General features: G+C 43.4%; 1 protein-coding gene across 2 annotated transcripts; it reads left to right on the forward strand.

The window, feature by feature from the left end:
• The first annotated feature begins 8,805 nt into the window (after positions 1 to 8,805).
• On the forward strand, positions 8,806 to 20,797 carry LOC106585716 (protein FAM219A). Of its 2 annotated transcripts, none has more exons than XM_014172253.2 (6): positions 8,806 to 9,182; positions 10,527 to 10,629; positions 13,293 to 13,395; positions 13,628 to 13,708; positions 17,504 to 17,579; positions 19,134 to 20,797. In XM_014172253.2, the coding sequence occupies exons 1-6, from the start codon at positions 9,114 to 9,116 to the stop codon at positions 19,290 to 19,292; spliced, it is 591 nt and encodes a 196-aa protein (XP_014027728.1). In that variant the 5' UTR covers positions 8,806 to 9,113; the 3' UTR covers positions 19,293 to 20,797. The 2 variants fall into 2 exon arrangements, with proteins under 2 accessions (XP_014027728.1, XP_014027729.1); XM_014172254.3 differs by having other exon boundaries at positions 8,812 to 9,182; positions 17,504 to 17,558.
• The last annotated feature ends 34 nt before the right edge of the window (positions 20,798 to 20,831 follow it).

A 20,831-nucleotide genomic window follows, 5' to 3' on the forward strand; every position in this document is an offset into this window, starting at 1 on the left:
ACAGGTTAACATCTGCTACACAGCTTTAGGACTTCAGGACAGCTAACCTGTTAGTGAGATTTGACTCCTCGATTGATCTTTCTCTCTTTTGAGATACCCTAGCAAACCTCCTAATCTATATTACTAGAACACTGCTGGAGAGTGCAGTGGAGTTCCTCCTGTGTAATGGACATATCATCCAGTGCCTCCTCGGTTCCATCGCTGTCCTCTATCTAATCTATCAATAACTCTGAAATCTCCATCCCTAACTACAAAATTTTCAGACAAGATAGAACGGCCAAAGGGGGCGGTGTTGCAATCTACTACAGAGATAGCCGGCAGATTTCTGTCCTACTATCCAGGTCTGCACCCAAACAATTTGAACTTCTACTGTTAAAAATCCACCTCTCTAAAAACAAGTCTCTCACCGTTGCCGCCTGCTATAGACCACCCTCTGTCCCCAGCTGTGCTCTGGATACCATATGTGAACTGATTGCCCCCCATCTATCTTCAGAGCTTGTGCTGCTAGGTGACCTAAACTGTGACATGCTTAACCTGTTGGGGGTAGGGGGCAGTATTGACACGGCCGGATAAAAAACGTACCCGATTTAATCTGGTTACTACTCCTGCCCAGTAACTAGAATATGCATATAATTATTGGCTTTGGATAGAATACAGCCTAAAGTTTCTAAAACTGTTTGAATGGTGTCTGTGAGTATAACAGAACTCATATGGCAGGCAAAAACCTGAGAAGATTCCTTACAGGAAGTGCCCTCTCTGACAAGATCTTGTTCTTCTTGTCTCTGTTTATTGAAGACTGAGGATCTTTGCTGTAACGTGACACTTCCTACGGCTCCCATAGGCTCTCAGAGCCCGGGAAAAAGCTGAATGATATCGAGGCAGCCCCAGGCTGAAACACATTATCGCTTTTGGCAAGTGGCCGATCAGAGGACAATGGGCTTAGGCGCGTGCACGAGTCGACCTCGTGCTTTATTTTCTTTCGTCTGTTTACCTAAATACAGATTCCCGGTCGGAATATTATCGCTTTTTTACGAGAAAAATGGCATAACAATTTATTTTATACAGCGGTTGACATGCTTCGAAGTACGGTAATGGAATATTTAGAATTTTTTTTTCACGAAATGCGTCGTGCTCGTGACCCTTCTTTACCATTCGGATAGTGTCTTGAACGCACGAACAAAACGCCGCTATGTGGATATAACAATGGATTATTTGGGACCAAACCAACATTTGTTATTGAAGTAGAAGTCCTGGGAGTGCATTCTGACGAAGAACAGCAAAGGTAATAACATTTTTCTTATAGTAAATCTGACTTTGGTGAGTGCTAAACTTGCTGGGTGTCTAAATAGCTAGCCCTGTGATGCCGGGCTATCTACTTAGAATATTGCAAAATGTGCTTTCACCGAAAAGCTATTTTAAAATCGGACATATCGAGTGCATAGAGGAGTTCTGTATCTATAATTCTTAAAATAATTGTTATGCTTTTTGTGAACGTTTATCGTGAGTAATTTAGTACATTTTTAGTAAATTCACCGGAAGTTTGCTAGTTCTAGGTATGCTAGTTCTGAACGTCACATGCTAATGTAAAAAAATGGTTTTTGATATAAATATGAACTTGATTGAACAAAACATGCATGTATTGTATAACATAATGTCCTAGGTGTGTCATCTGATGAAGATCATCATAGGTTAGTGCTGCATTTAGCTGTATTCTGGGTTTTTGTGACATTATATGCTAGCTTGAAAAATGGGTGTCTGATTATTTCTGGCTGGGTACTCTGCTGACATAATCTAATGTTTTGCTTTCGTTGTAAAGCCTTTTTGAAATCGGACAGTGTGGTTAGATTAACGAGAGTCTTGTCTTTAAAATGGTGTAAAATAGTCATATGTTTGAGAAATTGAAGTAATAGCATTTCTAAGGTATTTGAATAACGCGCCACGGGATTCCACTGGCTGTTACGTAGGTGGGACGATTTCGTCCCGCCGACCCTAGAGAGGTTAACACCCCGGCCATCCTACAATCTAAGCTTGATGCCCTCAATCTCACACAAATTATCAATGAACCTACCAGGTACAACCCCAATGCCGTAAACACGGGCACCCTCATAGATATCATCCTAAACAACTTGCCCTCTACTTACACCTGCTGTTTTCAACCAAGATCTCAGCGATCACTGCCTCATTGCCTGCATCCGTAATGGGTCAGTGGTCAAACGACCTCCACTCATCACTATCAAACACTCCCTGAAACACTTCAGCGAGCAGGCTTTTCTAGTCGACCTGGCCCGGGTATCCTGGAAGGATATCGACCTCATCCCGTCAGTAGAGGAAGCCTGGTTATTTTTTTTAAATGCCTTCCTCACCATCTTAAATAAGCATGCCCCATTCAGGAAATGTAGAACCAGGAATAGATATAGCCCTTGGTACTCTCCAGACCTGACTGCCCTTAATCAACACAAAAACATCCTGTGGCGTTCTGCATTAGCATCGAACAGCCCCCGTGAAATGCAACTTTTTAGGGAAGTTAGAAACCAATATACACAGGCAGCTAGAAAAGCCAAGGCTAGCTTTTTCAAGCAGAAATTTGCTTCCTGCAACACAAACTCAAAAAAGTTCTGGGACATTGTAAAGTCCATGGAGAATAAGAGCACCTCCTCCCAGCTGCCCACTGCACTAAGGATAGGAAACTCTGTCACCACCGATAAATCCACTATAATTGAGAATTTCAATAAGCATTTTTCTACGGCTGGCCATGCTTTACACCTGGCCACCCCGACTCCGGTCAACAGCACTGCACCCCCCACAGCAACTCGCCCAAGCCTTCCCCAATTCTCCTTCTCCCAAATCCAGTCAGCTGATGTTCTGAAACAGCTGCAAAATTGGGACCCCCACAAATCAGCCGGGCTAGACAATCTGGACCCTTTCTTTCTAAAATTATCTGCCGAAATTGTTGCAACCCCTATTACTAGCCTGTTCAACCTCTCTTTCGTGTCATCTGAGATTCCCAAAGATTGGAAAGCAGCTGCGGTCATCCCCCTCTTCAAAGGGGGGGACACTCTTGACCCAAACTGCTACAGACCTATATCTATCCTACCCTGCCTTTCTAAGGTCTTCGAAAGCCAAGTTAACAAACAGATCACCGACCATTTCGAATACCACCATACGTTCTCCGCTATGCAATCTGGTTTCAGAACTGGTCATGGGTGCACCTCAGCCAAGCTCAAGGTTCTAAACGATATCTTAACCACCATTGATAAGAAACAATACTGTGCAGCCATTTTCATTGATCTGGCCAAGGCTTTCGACTCTGTCAATCACCACATCCTTATCGGCAGACTCAACAGCCTTGGTTTCTTAACTGATTGCCTCACCTGGTTCACCAACTACTTCTCCGACAGAGTTCAGTGTGTCAAATCTGAGGGCCTGTTGTCCGAGCCTCTGGCAGTCTGTATGGGGGTGCCACAGGGTTCAATTCTTGGGCTGACTCTCTTCTCTGTATATATCAATAATGTCGCTCTTGCTGCTGGTGAGTCTCTGATCCACCTCTACGCAGACGACACCATTCTGTATACTTCTGGCCCTTCTTTGGACACTGTGTTAACAACACTCCAGACGAGCTTCAATGCCATACAACTCTCCTTCCGTGGCCTCCAACTGCTCTTAAATACAAGTAAAACTAAATGCATGCTCTTCACCCGATCGCTGCCTGCACCTGCCCGCCTGTCCAGCATCACTACTCTGGACGGTTCTGACTTAGAATATGTGGACAACTACAAATACCTAGGTGTCTGGTTAGACTGTAAACTCTCCTTCCAGACTCACATAAAACATCTCCAATCCAAAGTTAAATCTAGAATTGGCTTCCTATTTCGGAACAAAGCATCCTTCACTCATGCTGCCAAACATACCCTCGTAAAACTGACCATCTTACCGATCCTCGACTTTGGCGATGTCATTTACAAAATAGCCTCCAACACCCTACTCAACAAATTGGATGCAGTCTATCACAGTGCCATCCGTTTTGTCACCAAAGCCCCATATACTACCCACCCCTGCTACCTGTACGCTCTCGTTGGCTGGCCCTCGCTTCGTCCTTGTCGCCAAACCCACTGGCTCCAGGTCATCTACAAGACCCTGCTAGGTAAAGTCCCGCCTTATCTCTGCTCGCTGGTCACCATAGCTGCACCCGCCCGTAGCACACGTTCCAGCAAGTATATCTCACTTGTCACCCCCAAAGCCAATTCCTCCTTTGGCCGCCTCTTCTTCCAGTTCTCTGCTGCCAATGACTGGAATGAACTACAGAAATATTTGAAACTGGAAACACTTATCTTCCTTACTAGCTTTAAGCACCAGCTGTCAGAGCAGCTCACAGATCACTGCACCTGTACATAGCCCATCTATAAATAGCCCAAACAACTACCTCTTCCCCTCCTGTATTTATTTATTTATTTATTTTGCTCCTTTGCACCCCAGTATTTCTACTTTGCACACTCATCTACTGTCAAATCTACCATTCCAGTGTTTTAATTGCTATATTGTATTTACTTCGCCACCATGGCCTATTTATTGCCTTTACCTCCCTTATCTCACCTCATTTGCTCACATTGTATATAGACTTACACATTGTATAGGACCTGAGCTCTAGGACCATGCATCAAGACTACCTGGCCTGATGACTCCTTGCTGTCCACAGTCCACCTGGTCATGCTGCTGCTCCAGTTTCAACTGTTCTGCCTGCGGCTATGGAACCCTGACCTGTTCACTGGATGTGCTACCTTGTCCCGGACCTGCTGTTTTGGACTCTCTCTCTCTACCGCACCTGCTGTCTCTAACTCTGAATGATTGGCTATGAAAAGCCAACTGACTCCTGAGGTGCTGACCTGTTGCACCCTCTACATCCATTGTGATTATTATTATCTGACCCTGCTGGTCATCTACGAATGTTTGAACATCTTGGCCATGTTCTGTTATAATCTCCACCCGGCACAGCCAGAAGAGGACTGGCCACACCTCAGAGCCTGGTTCCTCTCTAGGTTTCTTCCTAGGTTCTGGCCTTTCTAGGGAGTTTGTCCTAGCCACCGTGCTTCTGCATCTGCATTACTTGCTGTTTGTGGTTTTAGGCTGGGTTTCTGTATAAGCACTTTGTGACGTCGGCTGATGTAAAAAGGGCTTCATAAATACATTTAATTGATTGATTGGTGGCACCTTCATTGGGGAAGACAAGCTCATAATAATGACTGAAACAGAATACATGGAATGGTATCAAACACATGGTATCAAACACATGGTATCAAACTCATGGTATCAAACACATGGTATCAAACACATGGTTTGATACTATTCCATTCACTCCATTCCAGACATTATTATCATCTGTCCTCCCCTCAGCAGCCTCCTGTTGTTTCACTAGATAAGCGTGTTTATCAGAGAGGAGTCTCCCCACAGCTGTCCCCTCAACGACCTCTACTACAGTCTGCTCTTTATCTGCTTGCAACCTGTCTCTCTCTCTTTCTGTCTCTCTCTGTCAAACGATGTCAGGTGACTTCACCAATTGTGTCTGAAAGGTGCTCAACCAACGTGAGTAGAGGTGCAACCTAAAAATGTGTAAACATTGGACTGGAAAAGGCGCAACACTCGCTCACTATAAAAAATGATTTGTTTAATTAGGCAAGTTTAAAAGATTGACTTTTGGCCTTTAATGGCCTTCTTCCGAATTATCACAAAGGGAATGGTCAAGTTCATATAGAGCTTGGGGCAGACAATTAGGGACAAAAATCTCTTCAGCTGGTGGTGCTAATGAGAGAAGGTGGTAGACCATACAGGTTGGTGGTCAGGGTGTGGGCTAATATGGTCAATGTCTCCACCTAGTGATGAAATACAGAACTGGAACCTGTAAAAAAAACTATTAGAAAACTGGGCAAGCTTTTTTCAACTACAGTATGTGTAATTGTTGTACAACAATTACTATACAATACATGTTGAATATGTTGGATATTGGAAAATATAGGTAAAGGTTTGAAGGAGATATTCATTGTTTAGGCTAGAGGAGAACACTTAAAATAAAATCCAATGTGGGATTGAGCTCCTAAAAATGAAAGATCTTAATTTGAGCCAGTTTGCTAAAAATAAAGTTATCCTGCAACAGGGTGATTAAATTAAGATCCTACATCTGTACCACCAAAATAGCGACTTGAGTTAATGTGATATGTCCCACCATGTTTTAAGCACAAAAGGCTGAAATTTCCCACTCGCAAAGAAGCACTAAGGTCTTATGGAGGACAGTTCACTTTACTGTCACAAATTTGAAATTACGTGTTCCGACTTGACCCCTGAAAATCTGAGAGACCTTCTCTGTTGGGGTTAGAAGAAACTGCCAATTCCAACACTCATATCAACATGGTAAGCTTGGATCCATGGCATCCCTCCAGGATAGGGAAAGGAGTGCATTAGCCAGTAGGATTGGCGGTGTTTACACATTCAGTTTTCCAATTGACCCATCCTGGTGGAGATTTAGGAGCTGGACTCAGCATGGCATTACATAACACGTTGAGAATATATTGCAAAAGCAGAATACTAATAAACAGAGGACCGCACAATAATCTGCCTCTCCATCTGCACCGCTGGAGGCGTTGCATAACCTACATCCAGGTAGAGAAGCTGGGATGAAGTCACTGAAGATAGAGGTCAGTGTGTGTGTGTGTGTGTGTGTGTGTGTGTGTGTGTGTGTGTGTGTGTGTGTGTGTGTGTGTGTGTGTGTGTGTGTGTGTGTGTGTGTGTGTGCGTGCGTGCGTGCGTGCGTGCGTGCGTGCGTGCGTGCGTGTGTGCGCGTGTGTGTGTTATTGAAAGATAATGAGGCATGGGAAACAGAGTAGTGGAAGTGAATAATGAATGAGTCACCATGCAGCACTAAGGTTCTAATCACATCTGGCACTGAGATTCCCAGAGATAGATAACCATTCTGAAATTGGGTTTATCAAGCCAATTCACAAACACAAATCACTATGATTCAACATAATTTTCCCTAAGAATGATATAGATGTCTAATTCTGGAAAGAGCAGAAAGTATTGTGCCAACAGATTACAAAATAAAACAAGTATGCAAAATGGTGTACGTGCATGCGATGTGTGTGTGTGTGCGTGCGTGCGTGCGTGCGTGTGTGTGTGTTAGAAGGCTTATTAACTAATTGCTATGACTTGACTGTGTATCCTCCAGTAACAGTGATTCATTTGTAAATCAGGAGTTGCTGGAGCACATGAACATGAGACACTGAATGACCTGCGGAGCTCAGAGGTCCTGGAACATGCATTCACAGTGAGAACATGCATTCACAGTGAGAACATGCATTTTAAAGATGCCATGAATGCATGCACATTAAAAGACATCATAGACTTACCTATACAAATGATTTCTGAACAGATTGGAGATATACTATGGGTATCCCAGGCCTGAGTGACAATGGCCAAAACAGATCTGGGACCAGTCTAATTAAGCAATTTACAACACCTACAGTAGTGACGCACACTAATGAGACGCACACTCTATGGTAACTATACAGTACATGGAAGAAGTCCTAATAGGACGTAATGTTGGCCTGTGTACCGCGTACGTGTAACTATCAATTCTTGACCATGGACAGTTACCACGAGTCACAACCGGCTGGCTAGTGGACAGAGCCGCACCTGCAGTGACGGCCATGTTTCCTTATGCTATTGTTCCCATTCCCCTTTCCCCACTAATTTTGAATTGTAAACTGATAGGGAATGCATTTGAAGATTTTTAAAACTACATGGATTCCATGTATTTGATGCCATTCCATTTGCTCTGTTCCAGCCATTATTATGAGCCTGTCCTCCCCTCAGCAGCCTCCACTGACACACACACACACACACACACACACACACACTGCTCTGTGTCAATATGAGGGACCATAAGCCTACCACAGCCTCTGCTGTCTTTAGTTTGTCTCATTGCCCCGTTGACTATTATCACAAAGCCTATGTTTGGAGCGCCATCTGCTGGTTCACACTGGCCAAGACAACTGGCCCTTGAAATTATAATTTAAATAAATACTATCGTCTTCATTAGTATTGATTAGTTTGCAGTTAGTACATGATATTGGTGCTCTCTGCTGCCAACGACATGTTGTTTTAATTGGGGAGAAAAGGCAGCCTATAATAGATGTGATCCGACAAAGAATTAGGCCTAAATATGTTTATAAAATACACTTCGTTTTTATAAAAAATATATATAAAAATGTCATATTACAGAAGAGGTCTGGGACCCCTCTGAGCCTGGTTCATCTTTAGGTTTTTCCTAAGGAGTTCATCCTGGCCACTGTGCTTCTGCTTATGCATTGCTTTCTCTTTGGGGTTTAGGCCAAATATCTGTTATTTACTTTGTAACAACTGCTGATATAAAAAGGGATTTATAAAATATGTTTTGTCATTTGTTTTTCCAAGTGCACGTATTTAATTATATAACCTATATTTAAGCGTTAAGGCACGATGGGGTGTGGTATATGGCCAATATACCACGGCTAAGGGCTGTTCTTATCACGACACAACTCGGAGTGCCTGGATACAGCCCTTAGCCGTGGTATATTTGTCATATACCACAAACAACCTAGGTGCCTTATTGATATTATAAACTGGTTACCAACGTAATTAGAGCAGTAAAAAAACATGTTTAGTCATAACGGTGGAATACGGTCTGATATGCCCCGGCTGTCAGCCAATAAGCATGCAGGGCTCGAACCACTCCGTTTATAAATAGTAGTATCTTCATTGGAGTTATGCCATGAAGAATCACTGGTCCACATTGTCAGGCCATTGTGGAACAGGTTTACACTCATTCTCGGGCGGCAGTAAGGCGGGCGAGACCATTATGGGCGAGACCGATTAACGGATCCGTACCCGGAAGTGGGTGGTTGAGTCACCGACTGGTCACTACAGATACTGCCTGCTGGGATGAGGCAAAGAACTGGAGAATAGCAGAGATTGATAGAAATCTGAGAAACCGAAAATCTCAGCCACAATTGATCACACTAAAACACACGGCGCTGCCGTATTATTAATTACATTGGCATAAACGGTAGAAATAACACCTCGCCAAAATGATGGAAGAGATACCGGTAGATAGATTTCAGGTGCCTAGCGCTGTTCAGGCGGAGATGCAGCCGCTTGTAAGTGGGATGTTTTTTATAGGCTACAACTTGTTATGATAAATTAATGCATTGGCTAATACAGTCTGCTCCTATACTGTTAGACTAGGCTACTACATGTTTGACGCTATCAATTTTGCCTGTAATGTATTGTTGAATTTCGATATTGGCCTGGTGTTATTTTGTTGCATTTTGTTTTAGCTGTCTGATAAATGTAGATAATGTCGCATTATTGGTAGGCAACCATAAGGTCAAGAGAGTATGCCTGGCTTTATGGCGATGAGAAGCGAATTTAAGACGACCTTGATCAATATCCGTTTTTCAAGTGATCGAGCTGCGTAGTGAGCATCGGTGATGCTTGGCGAAAACAACCAGCCTCGCTGAGCCATCCGCTCTTGGGACAAACAAATGAGACAAAGCCTGTCATTGCAAAAATCGTAGGTAGTGGATTGGCATGTATGCAACAGATCATGTTATTATTTAATTGTTTGCTATTTCTGAACATTACAAAGCAATTGGGTAGCCTATCGGAGCGAGTAAGGCCTAGCCCCCCTTCGATTACTTCATCATGCGGTGACTGCGTGGAGCGGTACCCTCCGCGGCAGCATATGGCGTTTCACTCTGAATCAAACCCGCTCGTTCGCATCAGATGCTGTAGGCATATAGTTAGTGTTGTGTCTCAGTAGACCATGTTAGTTTGCTGTATCGAGTTCGTTTTTCAAGTCCAGGGATGGGCAATACTTTTGGCTCAAGGGCCACATCTAGATTAAAAAATTCAGTGGAGGGCCACACAATTTTTTCCTGAGCAATTTGTTAATCAGAAGCAGTTTGCGGGCCTGAAAAGGGGAAGTTATTTTAAAACAGTATAGGTCCATTATAATTTCTACATACTTGCTGTCTAGTTTTAGACATTCAAGAGTGGTTTTCCTTTTTTACTCAAACCTCCCTCGGGCTAGATTGAATGGCCTGACGGGCCAGATTCGGTCCGTGGGCCGTATGTTGCCAACCCCTTCTATGGTGGAACCTATCTGGAATACCATGATTCAGCGAAAGTGTTGTCTGTATCTGCAGTGGCATAGCTTTTGGGAGTTGTGAGTGTAATGTGTGTCATGGCAGTCAATGAATGGACTGTGTACAATTAAGATGTGACTACCTGACAACCTTTGATGTGTGTGTAAAGTGCATATGTGTGTGTGAGCCGGACAGGGAATCTCACAAATATATTTTTCTAATACAGTAGCAGTAGGCCTATTGTATTTACTAGCCTATACATAATGACAATGTCATATAAACATCCCAGAACGTAAGTCGTGTGACACCAATCTCTCACTACTGTGATGCAATTTAGAACCTCTCTCTCTCCAGGACCCGGCATCGTCCACGGCTTCTTCGGAGGCAGACTCAGACACGAGGGAGGGCGAGCCAGTCACTATTAACTACAAGCCCTCTCCTCTGCAGATGAAGATAGGTGAGTGTAAGAGGTCTCAGCAGAACCTAGTACCTCAGTTTATTTCAGCACCTTGGACAGGGGTCACATGTCCGGAGAGCAATACAAAGATGTTGTGGGGAGAAATACAAGGTTCTGTAGAAGAGAGCAATACAAGGTACAATAGAAGGGAGCAATACAAGGTACTGTAGAAGGGAGCAATACAAGGTACAATAGAAGGTACTGTAGAAGAGAGCAATACAAGGTACAATAGAAGGGAGCAATACAAGGTACTGTAGAAGGGAGCAATACAAGGTACTGTAGAAGGGAGCAATACAAGGTACTGTAGAAGGGAGCAATACAAGGTACTGTAGAAGGGAGCAATACAAGGTACAATAGAAGGGAGCAATACAAGGTACTGTAGAAGGGAGCAATACAAGGTTCTGTAGAAGGGAGCAATACAAGGTACTGTAGAAGGTACTGTAGAAGAGAGCAATACAAGGTACAATAGAAGGGAGCAATACAAGGTACTGTAGAAGGGAGCAATACAAGGTACTGTAGAAGGGAGCAATACAAGGTACTGTAGAAGGGAGCAATACAAGGTACTGTAGAAGGGAGCAATACAAGGTACTGTAGAAGGGAGCAATACAAGGTACAATAGAAGGGAGCAATACAAGGTACTGTAGAAGGGAGCAATACAAGGTACTGTAGAAGGGAGCAATACAAGGTACTGTAGAAGGGAGCAATACAAGGTACAATAGAAGGGAGCAATACAAGGTACTGTAGAAGGGAGCAATACAAGGTACTGTAGAAGGGAGCAATACAAGGTACAATAGAAGGGAGCAATACAAGGTACTGTAGAAGGGAGCAATACAAGGTTCTGTAGAAGGGAGCAATACAAGGTACTGTAGAAGGTACTGTAGAAGGGAGCAATACAAGGTACTGTAGAAGGGAGCAATACAAGGTACTGTAGAAGGGAGCAATACAAGGTACTGTAGAAGGGAGCAATACAAGGTACAATAGAAGGGAGCAATACAAGGTACTGTAGAAGGGAGCAATACAAGGTACAATAGAAGGGAGCAATACAAGGTACTGTAGAAGGGAGAAATACAAGGTACTGTAGAAGGGAGCAATACAAGGTACTGTAGAAGGGAGCAATACAAGGTACTGTAGAAGGGAGCAATACAAGGTACTGTAGAAGGGAGCAATACAAGGTACTGTAGAAGGGAGAAATACAAGGTACTGTCGAAGGGAGCAATACAAGGTACTGTAGAAGGGAGCAATACAAGGTACTGTAGAAGGGAGCAATACAAGGTACTGTAGAAGGGAGCAATACAAGGTACTGTAGAAGGGAGCAATACAAGGTACTGTAGAAGGGAGAAATACAAGGTACTGTCGAAGGGAGCAATACAAGGTACTGTAGAAGGGAGCAATACAAGGTACTGTCGAAGGGAGAAATACAAGGTACTGTAGAAGGGAGAAATACAAGGTACTGTCGAAGGGAGAAATACAAGGTACTGTAGAAGGGAGCAATACAAGGTACTGTAGAAGGGAGCAATACAAGGTACTGTCGAAGGGAGAAATACAAGGTACTGTAGAAGGGAGCAATACAAGGTACTGTAGAAGGGAGAAATACAAGGTACTGTCGAAGGGAGCAATACAAGGTACTGTCGAAGGGAGAAATACAAGGTACTGTAGAAGGGAGCAATACAAGGTACTGTAGAAGGGAGCAATACAAGGTACTGTAGAAGGGAGCAATACAAGGTACTGTAGAAGGGAGCAATACAAGGTACTGTAGAAGGGAGCAATACAAGGCACTGTAGAAGGGAGCAATACAAAGGCTAGGTTTAGTGTCAAGGCTTAAAATGCATAAATATAAACACATTGACACACCTCATTGGGATGTCCAGAAAATGAAATGGTAAAATAATGACTCAATTTAACTATTTTGTAAAAAGACATGTCTTTGATGAGCAATCCCTCCTCATGATACCCTGTTAACAAATGTTCCCATAACATCTGGGATGAGGGAGGGAGTCACTGTTACTGGTGGATGGTCCTAGTCCCGCACACCAGATATTTCCTTCCCAAGCCCAGAAGGTCTGTTATATCAAAACCTCAAACTAGCACGCTGCAGTCATTAGCCTGACTTGTGTAGCCCCTATTCCCACCCATATGCTTGTGTGAGGCAACATGAAGATTTTAGAAAATGTATTTGAGTTTGTTCTTTATTTTTTATGGGGAAAGTTTTCCCCACAAGTGCGACACATCACCCACAGATTAGGATACTATCATTATTTTTGTCTATGTGAAGCTTCTGCCCTTTAGTTAGAAGGTAGCTAGCTAGCTACCATTTATATTTTTCTATTTGGAACCACGCCTTGTAGGTCTAGTAATGTGATTTGCTAAGATTGAATAATGACAAAATACCTTACTCTGTAAATTCACTCAGAAATTGTCTCAGTAAGTTCATTAGGGCCAGAATTGAGTCGTTCTTGCACCAGGTGTGAATGTGCTGTGTGTGTCATAGTCTGGGGATGTGGTGATGGCCCTGGCCTGTCATCTTTGACACATCTCTGACTCAAAACCAGATGACCAGTTGAATGGTGTCAGGAGACTGGTTATCTGAGAGCTGCCATGGCAGGATTGTGTCTGTGGCCCTCTATATTTGTCAATCCTCTGATGTCACATCTTGTGATGTGCAGAGAAACAGCGAGAGCTGGCCAGGAAGGGATCACTGAAGAATGGCAATGCAGGAAGTCCAGTGAACCAGCAGCCCAAGAAGAACAATGTCATGGCCAGAACACGGTGAGAGCTGACCTCGGTCCTGACTAGGGTCTTCTCCATTTTGGCCCATCATTCATTGTTTTCTTTCTCCCTATGTCCCTCTTTACTGGTATCTTCAACCCCTCCCATTTCTTTCACTCTCACTCACTCTCTTCCTCCTGGTCTGTTCTACCTCTTCCTTCTTGTATACTCACTATCCTGCCCACCTCCACCTTTCCCTCTTTTTCACTCGCTCCCTCTCTCCTCTCCACAGGCTGGTGGTGCCCAATAAGGGCTACTCCTCCTTAGACCAGAGCCCTGATGAGAAGCCCCTGGTGGCCCTAGATACAGACAGGTAGGTGATATCGTACACATGTAATGTCACCTGTCCACCATCACCCTTTACTATCAGTCCTGCCAACATGGATACAGTATTTAGGTTATCTTATCAAATCACATTTTATTTGTCACATGCGCCAAATACAACAGGTGTAGACCTAACTGTGAAATGCTTACTTACAAGCCCTTAACCAACAATGCAGTTAATAAAATATTTACTAAATAAACTCAAGTTAAAAAAAATCTCATCAATCAAAAAGTAACACAAGACATTTACATAACAATAACGAGGCTATATACAGGGGGTACCAGTACCAAGTCAATGTGCGGGGGTACAGGTTAGTCGAGGTCATTTGTAAAGTGACTATGCATAGATAATAAACAGCGAGTAGCAGCAGTGTAAAAAAAGGGGGGGGGATCAATGTAAATAGCCATTTGATATGTTTAGTTGTTCAGCAGTCTTATGACTTGGGGGTAGAAGCTGTTAAAGAGCCTTTTGGTCCTAGACTTGGCGTTCTGGTACTGCTTGCTGTGCGGTAGCAGAGAGAATAGTCTACGACTTGGGTGACTGGAGTCTTTGACAATGTTTTGAGCCTTCCTCTGACACGCCTAGATGTCAGGAAGCTTGGCCCCAGTGAAGTACAGGGCCATACACACTACCCTCTGTAGCGCCTTACGGTCAGATGCCGAGCAGTTGCCATACCAGGCGTTGATGCAACCGGTCAGGATGCTCTCGATGGTGCAGCTGTAGAACTTTTTTAGGATCTGGGGACCCAGATCCTAAAAGGTGTTGTCGTGCCCTCTTCACAACTGTCTTGGTGTGTTTGGATAGTTTGTTGGTGATGTGGTCACCAAGGAACTTGAAACTCGACCCGCTCCACTTCAGTCCCATCGATGTTAATGGGGGCCTGTTCGGCCCTCCTTTTCTTGTAGTCCTCAATCAGCTCCTTTGTCTTGCTCACATTGAGGGAGAGGTTTTTGTCCTTGCACCACACTGCCAGGTCTCTGACCTCCCTATAGGCTCTCTCATCGTTGTCGGTGATCAGGCCTACCACTGTTGTGTCGCAAACTTAATGATGGTGTTGGAGTCGTGCTTGGCCATGTACTGGACATTTACTCCTGAGGTGCTGACCTGTTACACCCTCGACAACCACTGTGATTATTATTATTTGACCCTGCTGGTCATCTATGAACATTTGAACATCTTGGCCATGTTCTGTTATAATCTCCACCCGGTACAGCCAGAAGAGGACTGGCCACCCCTTATAGCCTGGTTCCTCTCTAGGTTTCTTCCTAGGTTCTGGCCTTTCTAGGGAGTTTTTCCTAGCCACCGTGCTTCTACACCTGCATTGCTTGCTGTTTTGGGTTTTAGGCTGGGTTTCTGTACAGCACTTTGTGACATCAGCTGATGTAAGACGGGCTTTATAAATACATTTGATTGATTGATTTAGTCGTGGCTGAACAGGAAGTACAGGAGGGAACTAAGCATGCACCCCTGAGGGGCCCCAGTGTTGAGGATCAGCGTGGAATATGTGTTGTTGCCTACTCTTACCACCTGGGCGTGGCCCATCAGAAAGTCCAGGATCCAGTTGCAGAGGGAGGTGTTTAGTCCCAGGATCCTTAGTTTAGTAATGAGGTTTGTGGGCACTATGGTCTTGAATGCTGAGCTATAGTCAATGAACAGAATTCTCACATAGGTGTTCCTTTTGTTCACGTGGGAAAGGGCAGTGTGGAGTGCGATTGAACAGCCTTTCAAAGTACTTCATGGCTACCGAAGTGAGTGCTACGGGGCGGTAATCATTTAGGCAGGTTACCTTCACTTTCTTGGGCACAGGGACTATGGTGGTCTGCTTGACACATGTAGGTATTACAGACTCGGCCAGGGGGAGGCTGAAAATGTCAGTGAAGACACTTGCCAGTTGGTCTGCGCATGCTTTGAGTACACGTCCTGGTAATCCGTCTGGCCCTGTGGCTTTGTAAATGTTGACCTGTTTAAGGTCTTGCTTACATCGGCTACAGAGAGCGTGATCACACAGCTTCAGTGTTGTTTGCCTCAAAGCGAGCATAAAAGGCATCTACCTCGTCTGGTAGGCTTGCATCACTGGGCAGCTCGCAGTTGAATTTCCCTTTGTAGTCCATAATAGTTTTCAAGCCCTGCCACATCTGACAAGCGTCAGAGCGGATGTAGTAGGATTCAGTCTTAGTCCTGTATTGATTGACGCTTTGCCTGTTTGATGGTTCGTCTGAGGGCATAGCAGGATTTCTTATAAGCATCCGGATTAATGTCCCGCTCCTTGAAAGCAGCAGCTCGAGCCTTTAGCTTGGTGTGGATGTTGCCTGTAATCCATGGTTTCTGGTTGGGAAATGTACACTACCATTCAAAAGTTTGGGGTCACTTAGAAATGTCCTTGTTTTTGAAAGAAAAACACATTTTTTGTCCATTAAAATAACATGAAATTGATCAGAAATACAGAAATGCAGTGTAGACATTAGCTAACACAACATGCCAATGGAACACAGGAGTGATGGTTGCTGATAATGGGCCTCTGTATGCCTACGTAGATAATACATTACAAATCAGCCGTTTCCACTTGTTGATGAAGCTGATGACTGAGGTAGTATACTCCTCAATGCCATTGGATGAATCCCGGAACATATTCCAGTCTGTGCTAGCAAAACATTCCTGTAGCGTAGTATCCGCGTCATCTGACCACTTCCGTATTGAGCGAGACACTGGTACGTCCTGCTTTAGTTTTTGCTTGTAAGCAGGAATCAGGAGGATAGAGAAATGGTCAGATTTGCCAAATGGAGGGCAGGGGTGATGCATCTGTATGCATCTCTGTGTGTGGAGTAAAGGTGGTCTAGAGTTTTTTTCCCTCTGGTTGCGCGTGACATTTACCTGCATTAAAGTCCCTGGCCACTCGGAGTGCCGCTTCTGGATGAGCATTTTCTCATTTGCTTATGGCCTTATAAAGCTTGTTGAATGCGGTCTTAGTGCCAGCATCGGTTTGTGGTGGTAAATTGGCGGCTACAAATGATATGGATGTGAACTCTCTTGGTAGATAGGGTGGTCCACAGCTTATCATTAGGTATTCTACCTCAGGTGAGCAATATCTCGAGACTTCTTTAATATTAGACATCGCGCACCAGCAGTTATTGACAAATAGACACACACCCCCGCCCCTCGTCTTACCAGACGTAGCTGCTCTGTCCTGCCGAAACACGGAGAAGCCAGCTGGCTCTATATTATCTGTGTCGTCATTCAGCCAAGTCTCTGTGAAACATAAGATATTACAGTTTTTAATGTCCCGTTGGTAGGATAGTCTTAATCGTAGATCGTCCAGTTTATTTTCCAATGATTGCACATAGGCCAATAATACCGAGGATAGTGGTGGTTTACTCACTCGCTGACAAATTCTCACAAGGCACCCAGACCACCGCACCCTGTATTTCCGTCTTTTCTTCACGCAAATGACTGGATGAGGGCCTGGTCTCCGGGATGCAGTATATCCTTCGCGTTGGACTCATTAAAGAAAAAAAAATCTTTGTCCAGTTTGAGGTGAGTAATCGCTGTTCTGATGTCCAGAAGCTCTTTTTGGTCATAAGAGACAGTAGCAGCAACATTATGTACAAAATGAGTTACAAACAATGCAAAAAAACTAACAAAATAGTACAGTTGGTTAGGAGCCCGTAAAACTGCCGCCTTCCCATTCGGCGCCATTGTGACAGGCATGAGGTGAATGTACATATAAGATCAACAGTGATGACATGAATCTATGTAAATGACCATCCACTTCCCTTTATGTTGCAGTGACGATGACTTCGACATGTCCAGATACTCCTCATCTGGATACTCCTCAGCCGAGGTGAGATGTGTGAGGGACCAGGTACCTATGCACTCTGGGTAACACTACTTAAGCCCGGAACAGATACAACAGCCGACATAAGGAGAAACGAGACGAGACAAAACGAACCAGTTTTAGAATGTTGTGTTGTAGAACAGCTGACTAAAGAAGGGGCATTCAGATAAAAAAAAAGACCATACGTGTATTTGCTACCATTTCCACTGTGATGGTGCCTCTTTACAATTTATTTGGTTTTTATTTATTTAACCATTATTTAACAAGGAAAGTCAATTAAGAACAAATTCTTATTTACAATGACGGCCTACCCCGCCAAACCCTAACCCGGACGACGCTGGGCCAATTGTGCGTTGCCCTATGGGACTCCCAATCACGGCCGGTTGTGATACCGCCTGGAACACAGTGACTGATGTACTTTGAAACAAAGCTGCCTCTGGTTGTAACAAGTTGTAGCAAATGAGTATCATGAAATGCATGCACCAGAAACAGGGTGGACTTTCGTGACTTGTCAGAGAAATATCAGCAAGTTAGGCTAGCTAACTGCAGCAAAATAGCTATCTGTCTGGTAGGCTAGCTAGCTAACGGCTTGGCTAAACACAGAACATCTGTTAAATGGACACCTCTCTTCTTTAGCTAATATTTGAGTAACTGAATCTTATAAACTCCAGCAGCTGACATGAGACGTTCTAAAACTAGATCAAGCAAACCTCGGTTCTAAAACTGCATAAAAACCGTCGTCTCGTCTCAGCTGTTGTATCTGTACTGGACTTTACAGTCATGCCTGGCCATTGCTACTCATCCCCACCACACTCACAATCTTCATGTTCTCTCCCTTCACAAACCTCATTACAGTAAATACGGATTACTGTTGGATAAAATCTCAGGCTACCTTTATTCATTTATGGTCACCACAACTGACCCATTCTTAAAACCACTTACATTACATATTTTAGTCTTATGTCTTTGTCATTAAAACATTTAACTACTGTAACAAGACTGTCTTCAAAAGCCTGATATGATCGCTGAAGTAAGTAAACTTCAATAACTTATGATAAAACATAGTGGTTATGGCTTTCACAGTGTAACAATATGACTAGCCTTCAGTTCCATGGGTACTCCTTGAAGACTCTACTTATCTGGGAGGAGACACACTAGTCTAGGCCTCTCTGATTCCTCCTGGTCATTATTGTGTAATACAAGTGAAAATAAAAACAAGGTCAGTTGATAAATAAGGGGTGTAGACAATGGTCAGGCATGTTACTAAGGGGTGTAGGGGATGGTCAGTCATGTTACTCAGGGCTTTCACCGTGTGAAAAGCCTTTAGTTACATGGGTACTCCTTGAAGACTCTACTTAATAGTCTTCTTAAGTCTATGGTAGAGTGTCTGCAGCCCCAGTAATGTGACATTCCCCTACACCCTCTAGTAACATGACTGACCATCCCCTACGACCCCTTAGAACATAACTGACCATCCCCTACGACCCCTAGTAACATGACTGACCATCCCCTACACCCCTTAGTAACATGACTGACCATACCTTATACCCTCTAGTCACATCCATATGTCCACCCTTGCAGCAAATCAACCAGGACCTGAATATCCAGCTGTTGAAAGATGGTTACCGGCTGGACGAGATCCCTGACGACGAAGACCTGGACCTGATCCTGCCCAAATCTGTCAACCCCACCTGCATGTGCTGCCAAGCCACCTCCTCCACCGCCTGTCAAATCCAGTAGCCCACACATCTGCTGTGAGTTTACTCTGCCATTAGAGCGGCTACAGAGAGCATTGATAGAATATGATAATTATATGAAAACAAATAATCAACTTATCGGGCAGAAAGTTAAATGTAAAAAGAAAAAATAGAAAAAAAGGAAAATTAAGACAAACACAAAAATGTTAAAATACGACTAACAGTGATTACTTCCTCCTATGGTAGGACATGCACTTCTGTTTGTGTTTGAGATCTGGGAGGAGACACACTAGTCTAGGCCTCTCTGATGCCTCTTCCTGGTCAATATTGTGTAATACAAGCCGAAAATAAAAACAAGGTCATTTGATTTAAAATATAATTTTCATGTCCCTAAATAGGAAATATTATCTTAACTGCTGGTGATAAAGCTGCTCTGCTTACTTGACTTCGTCATATTTATTGCATTTTATTTCGTTCATTTTTGTAGTTATATACTTTTTATTTTAAGGATCTGTATGATTGTATGTACTGGGGTGTGTTGTAAAGATTAATATCTGGTATCTGATACTGTAATTTGGTACTGAAAGCAGGGTTGTGTAGCATCGGCCTGGTCCATGGACTCATTCAGTCTACCTTGACACTTTTGCCCTGTTTCTTATGTTCTGGTTGGAGGTATTTATGGTTTTTAAGGATGAATGTATTGCAAAGGGATGACATTCATGATGAGCACCTACTGTAAAGGGATTGGGAAATGTATCTGAATTGGCTGTTTGTTCCCACATCTTACTACTGCACACTCTGCTACTTTGTCCATTCTTCATAGATTTATCACTTTTGAATGTGTTATTCTTGCACATTTGAGTTTGTTTGGGTTCTACGGTAATATGTGTACGGTGATTAAGGTGATTGCTAATCTGCGATGACCCTTATTCAAGAGGATGATACAGCACTCTGTATCATTGGACTCATTCTACAACACAATACTTTTTCCAGTTTGCTTACACAATTCACCCCAGTAGAGGCCAAAGGGAACAAGTGGTTTTGTTAAGTAAAAGTATAAGCCGACTTTAGATAGCTTTTTGGATACAGCCTGTTGACATCCTACCATGCCCCTCCCACATTGTGTCTAACTAACCACTTCTGCTATCTTGATTGGCACAATCATTCTAAATAGTGTCAACAGAGCAGACACACAGCATGGGGTGGGGTGCAGTTTATTTTCCTTGTGATTGGTTGGAAAGTGATCTAAGTATCATTAACTTTGAGTACTAATCCCTCACTGAGTCCTTCACTCAAACACCTCAGAGTTGATTTGCGATTAGAATATGCCTTAAAGTAAAGAATATTCAAACAAAATGTGTGTATTTATTGCCAGTCTCATGACCTAATGTATTTTAAAGGGATTTGCAGTATGAATGTATGCATTTAATTTTTTCATTTATTATTTATTTTACTATTGTGTTCTCATGTAGACACTTACATTCTAGTATTTAACAATGTTACTGTCCTGTGTAGTGTATAATATCAATAAACACAAAGCCAACTGAACCTTCTTGGGGTGTCTACTGCATACTGGGGCATT

The sequence above is a fragment of the Salmo salar genome, chromosome 24 (assembly GCF_965601325.2).
Source record: "Salmo salar chromosome 24, fSalSal1, whole genome shotgun sequence".
NCBI classification, from domain to species: domain Eukaryota; kingdom Metazoa; phylum Chordata; class Actinopteri; order Salmoniformes; family Salmonidae; genus Salmo; species Salmo salar.

Bases quoted from the DNA above. Each gene is read 5' to 3' on its own strand.
- LOC106585716 (XM_014172253.2), top strand. From the start codon at position 9,114: ATGATGGAAGAGATACCGGTAGATAGATTTCAGGTGCCTAGCGCTGTT. The intron at 13,396-13,627 runs GTGAGAGCTGAC...TCCTCTCCACAG, and splicing joins AATGTCATGGCCAGAACACG to GCTGGTGGTGCCCAATAAGG. The intron at 17,580-19,133 runs GTACCTATGCAC...CCACCCTTGCAG, and splicing joins TGAGATGTGTGAGGGACCAG to CAAATCAACCAGGACCTGAA.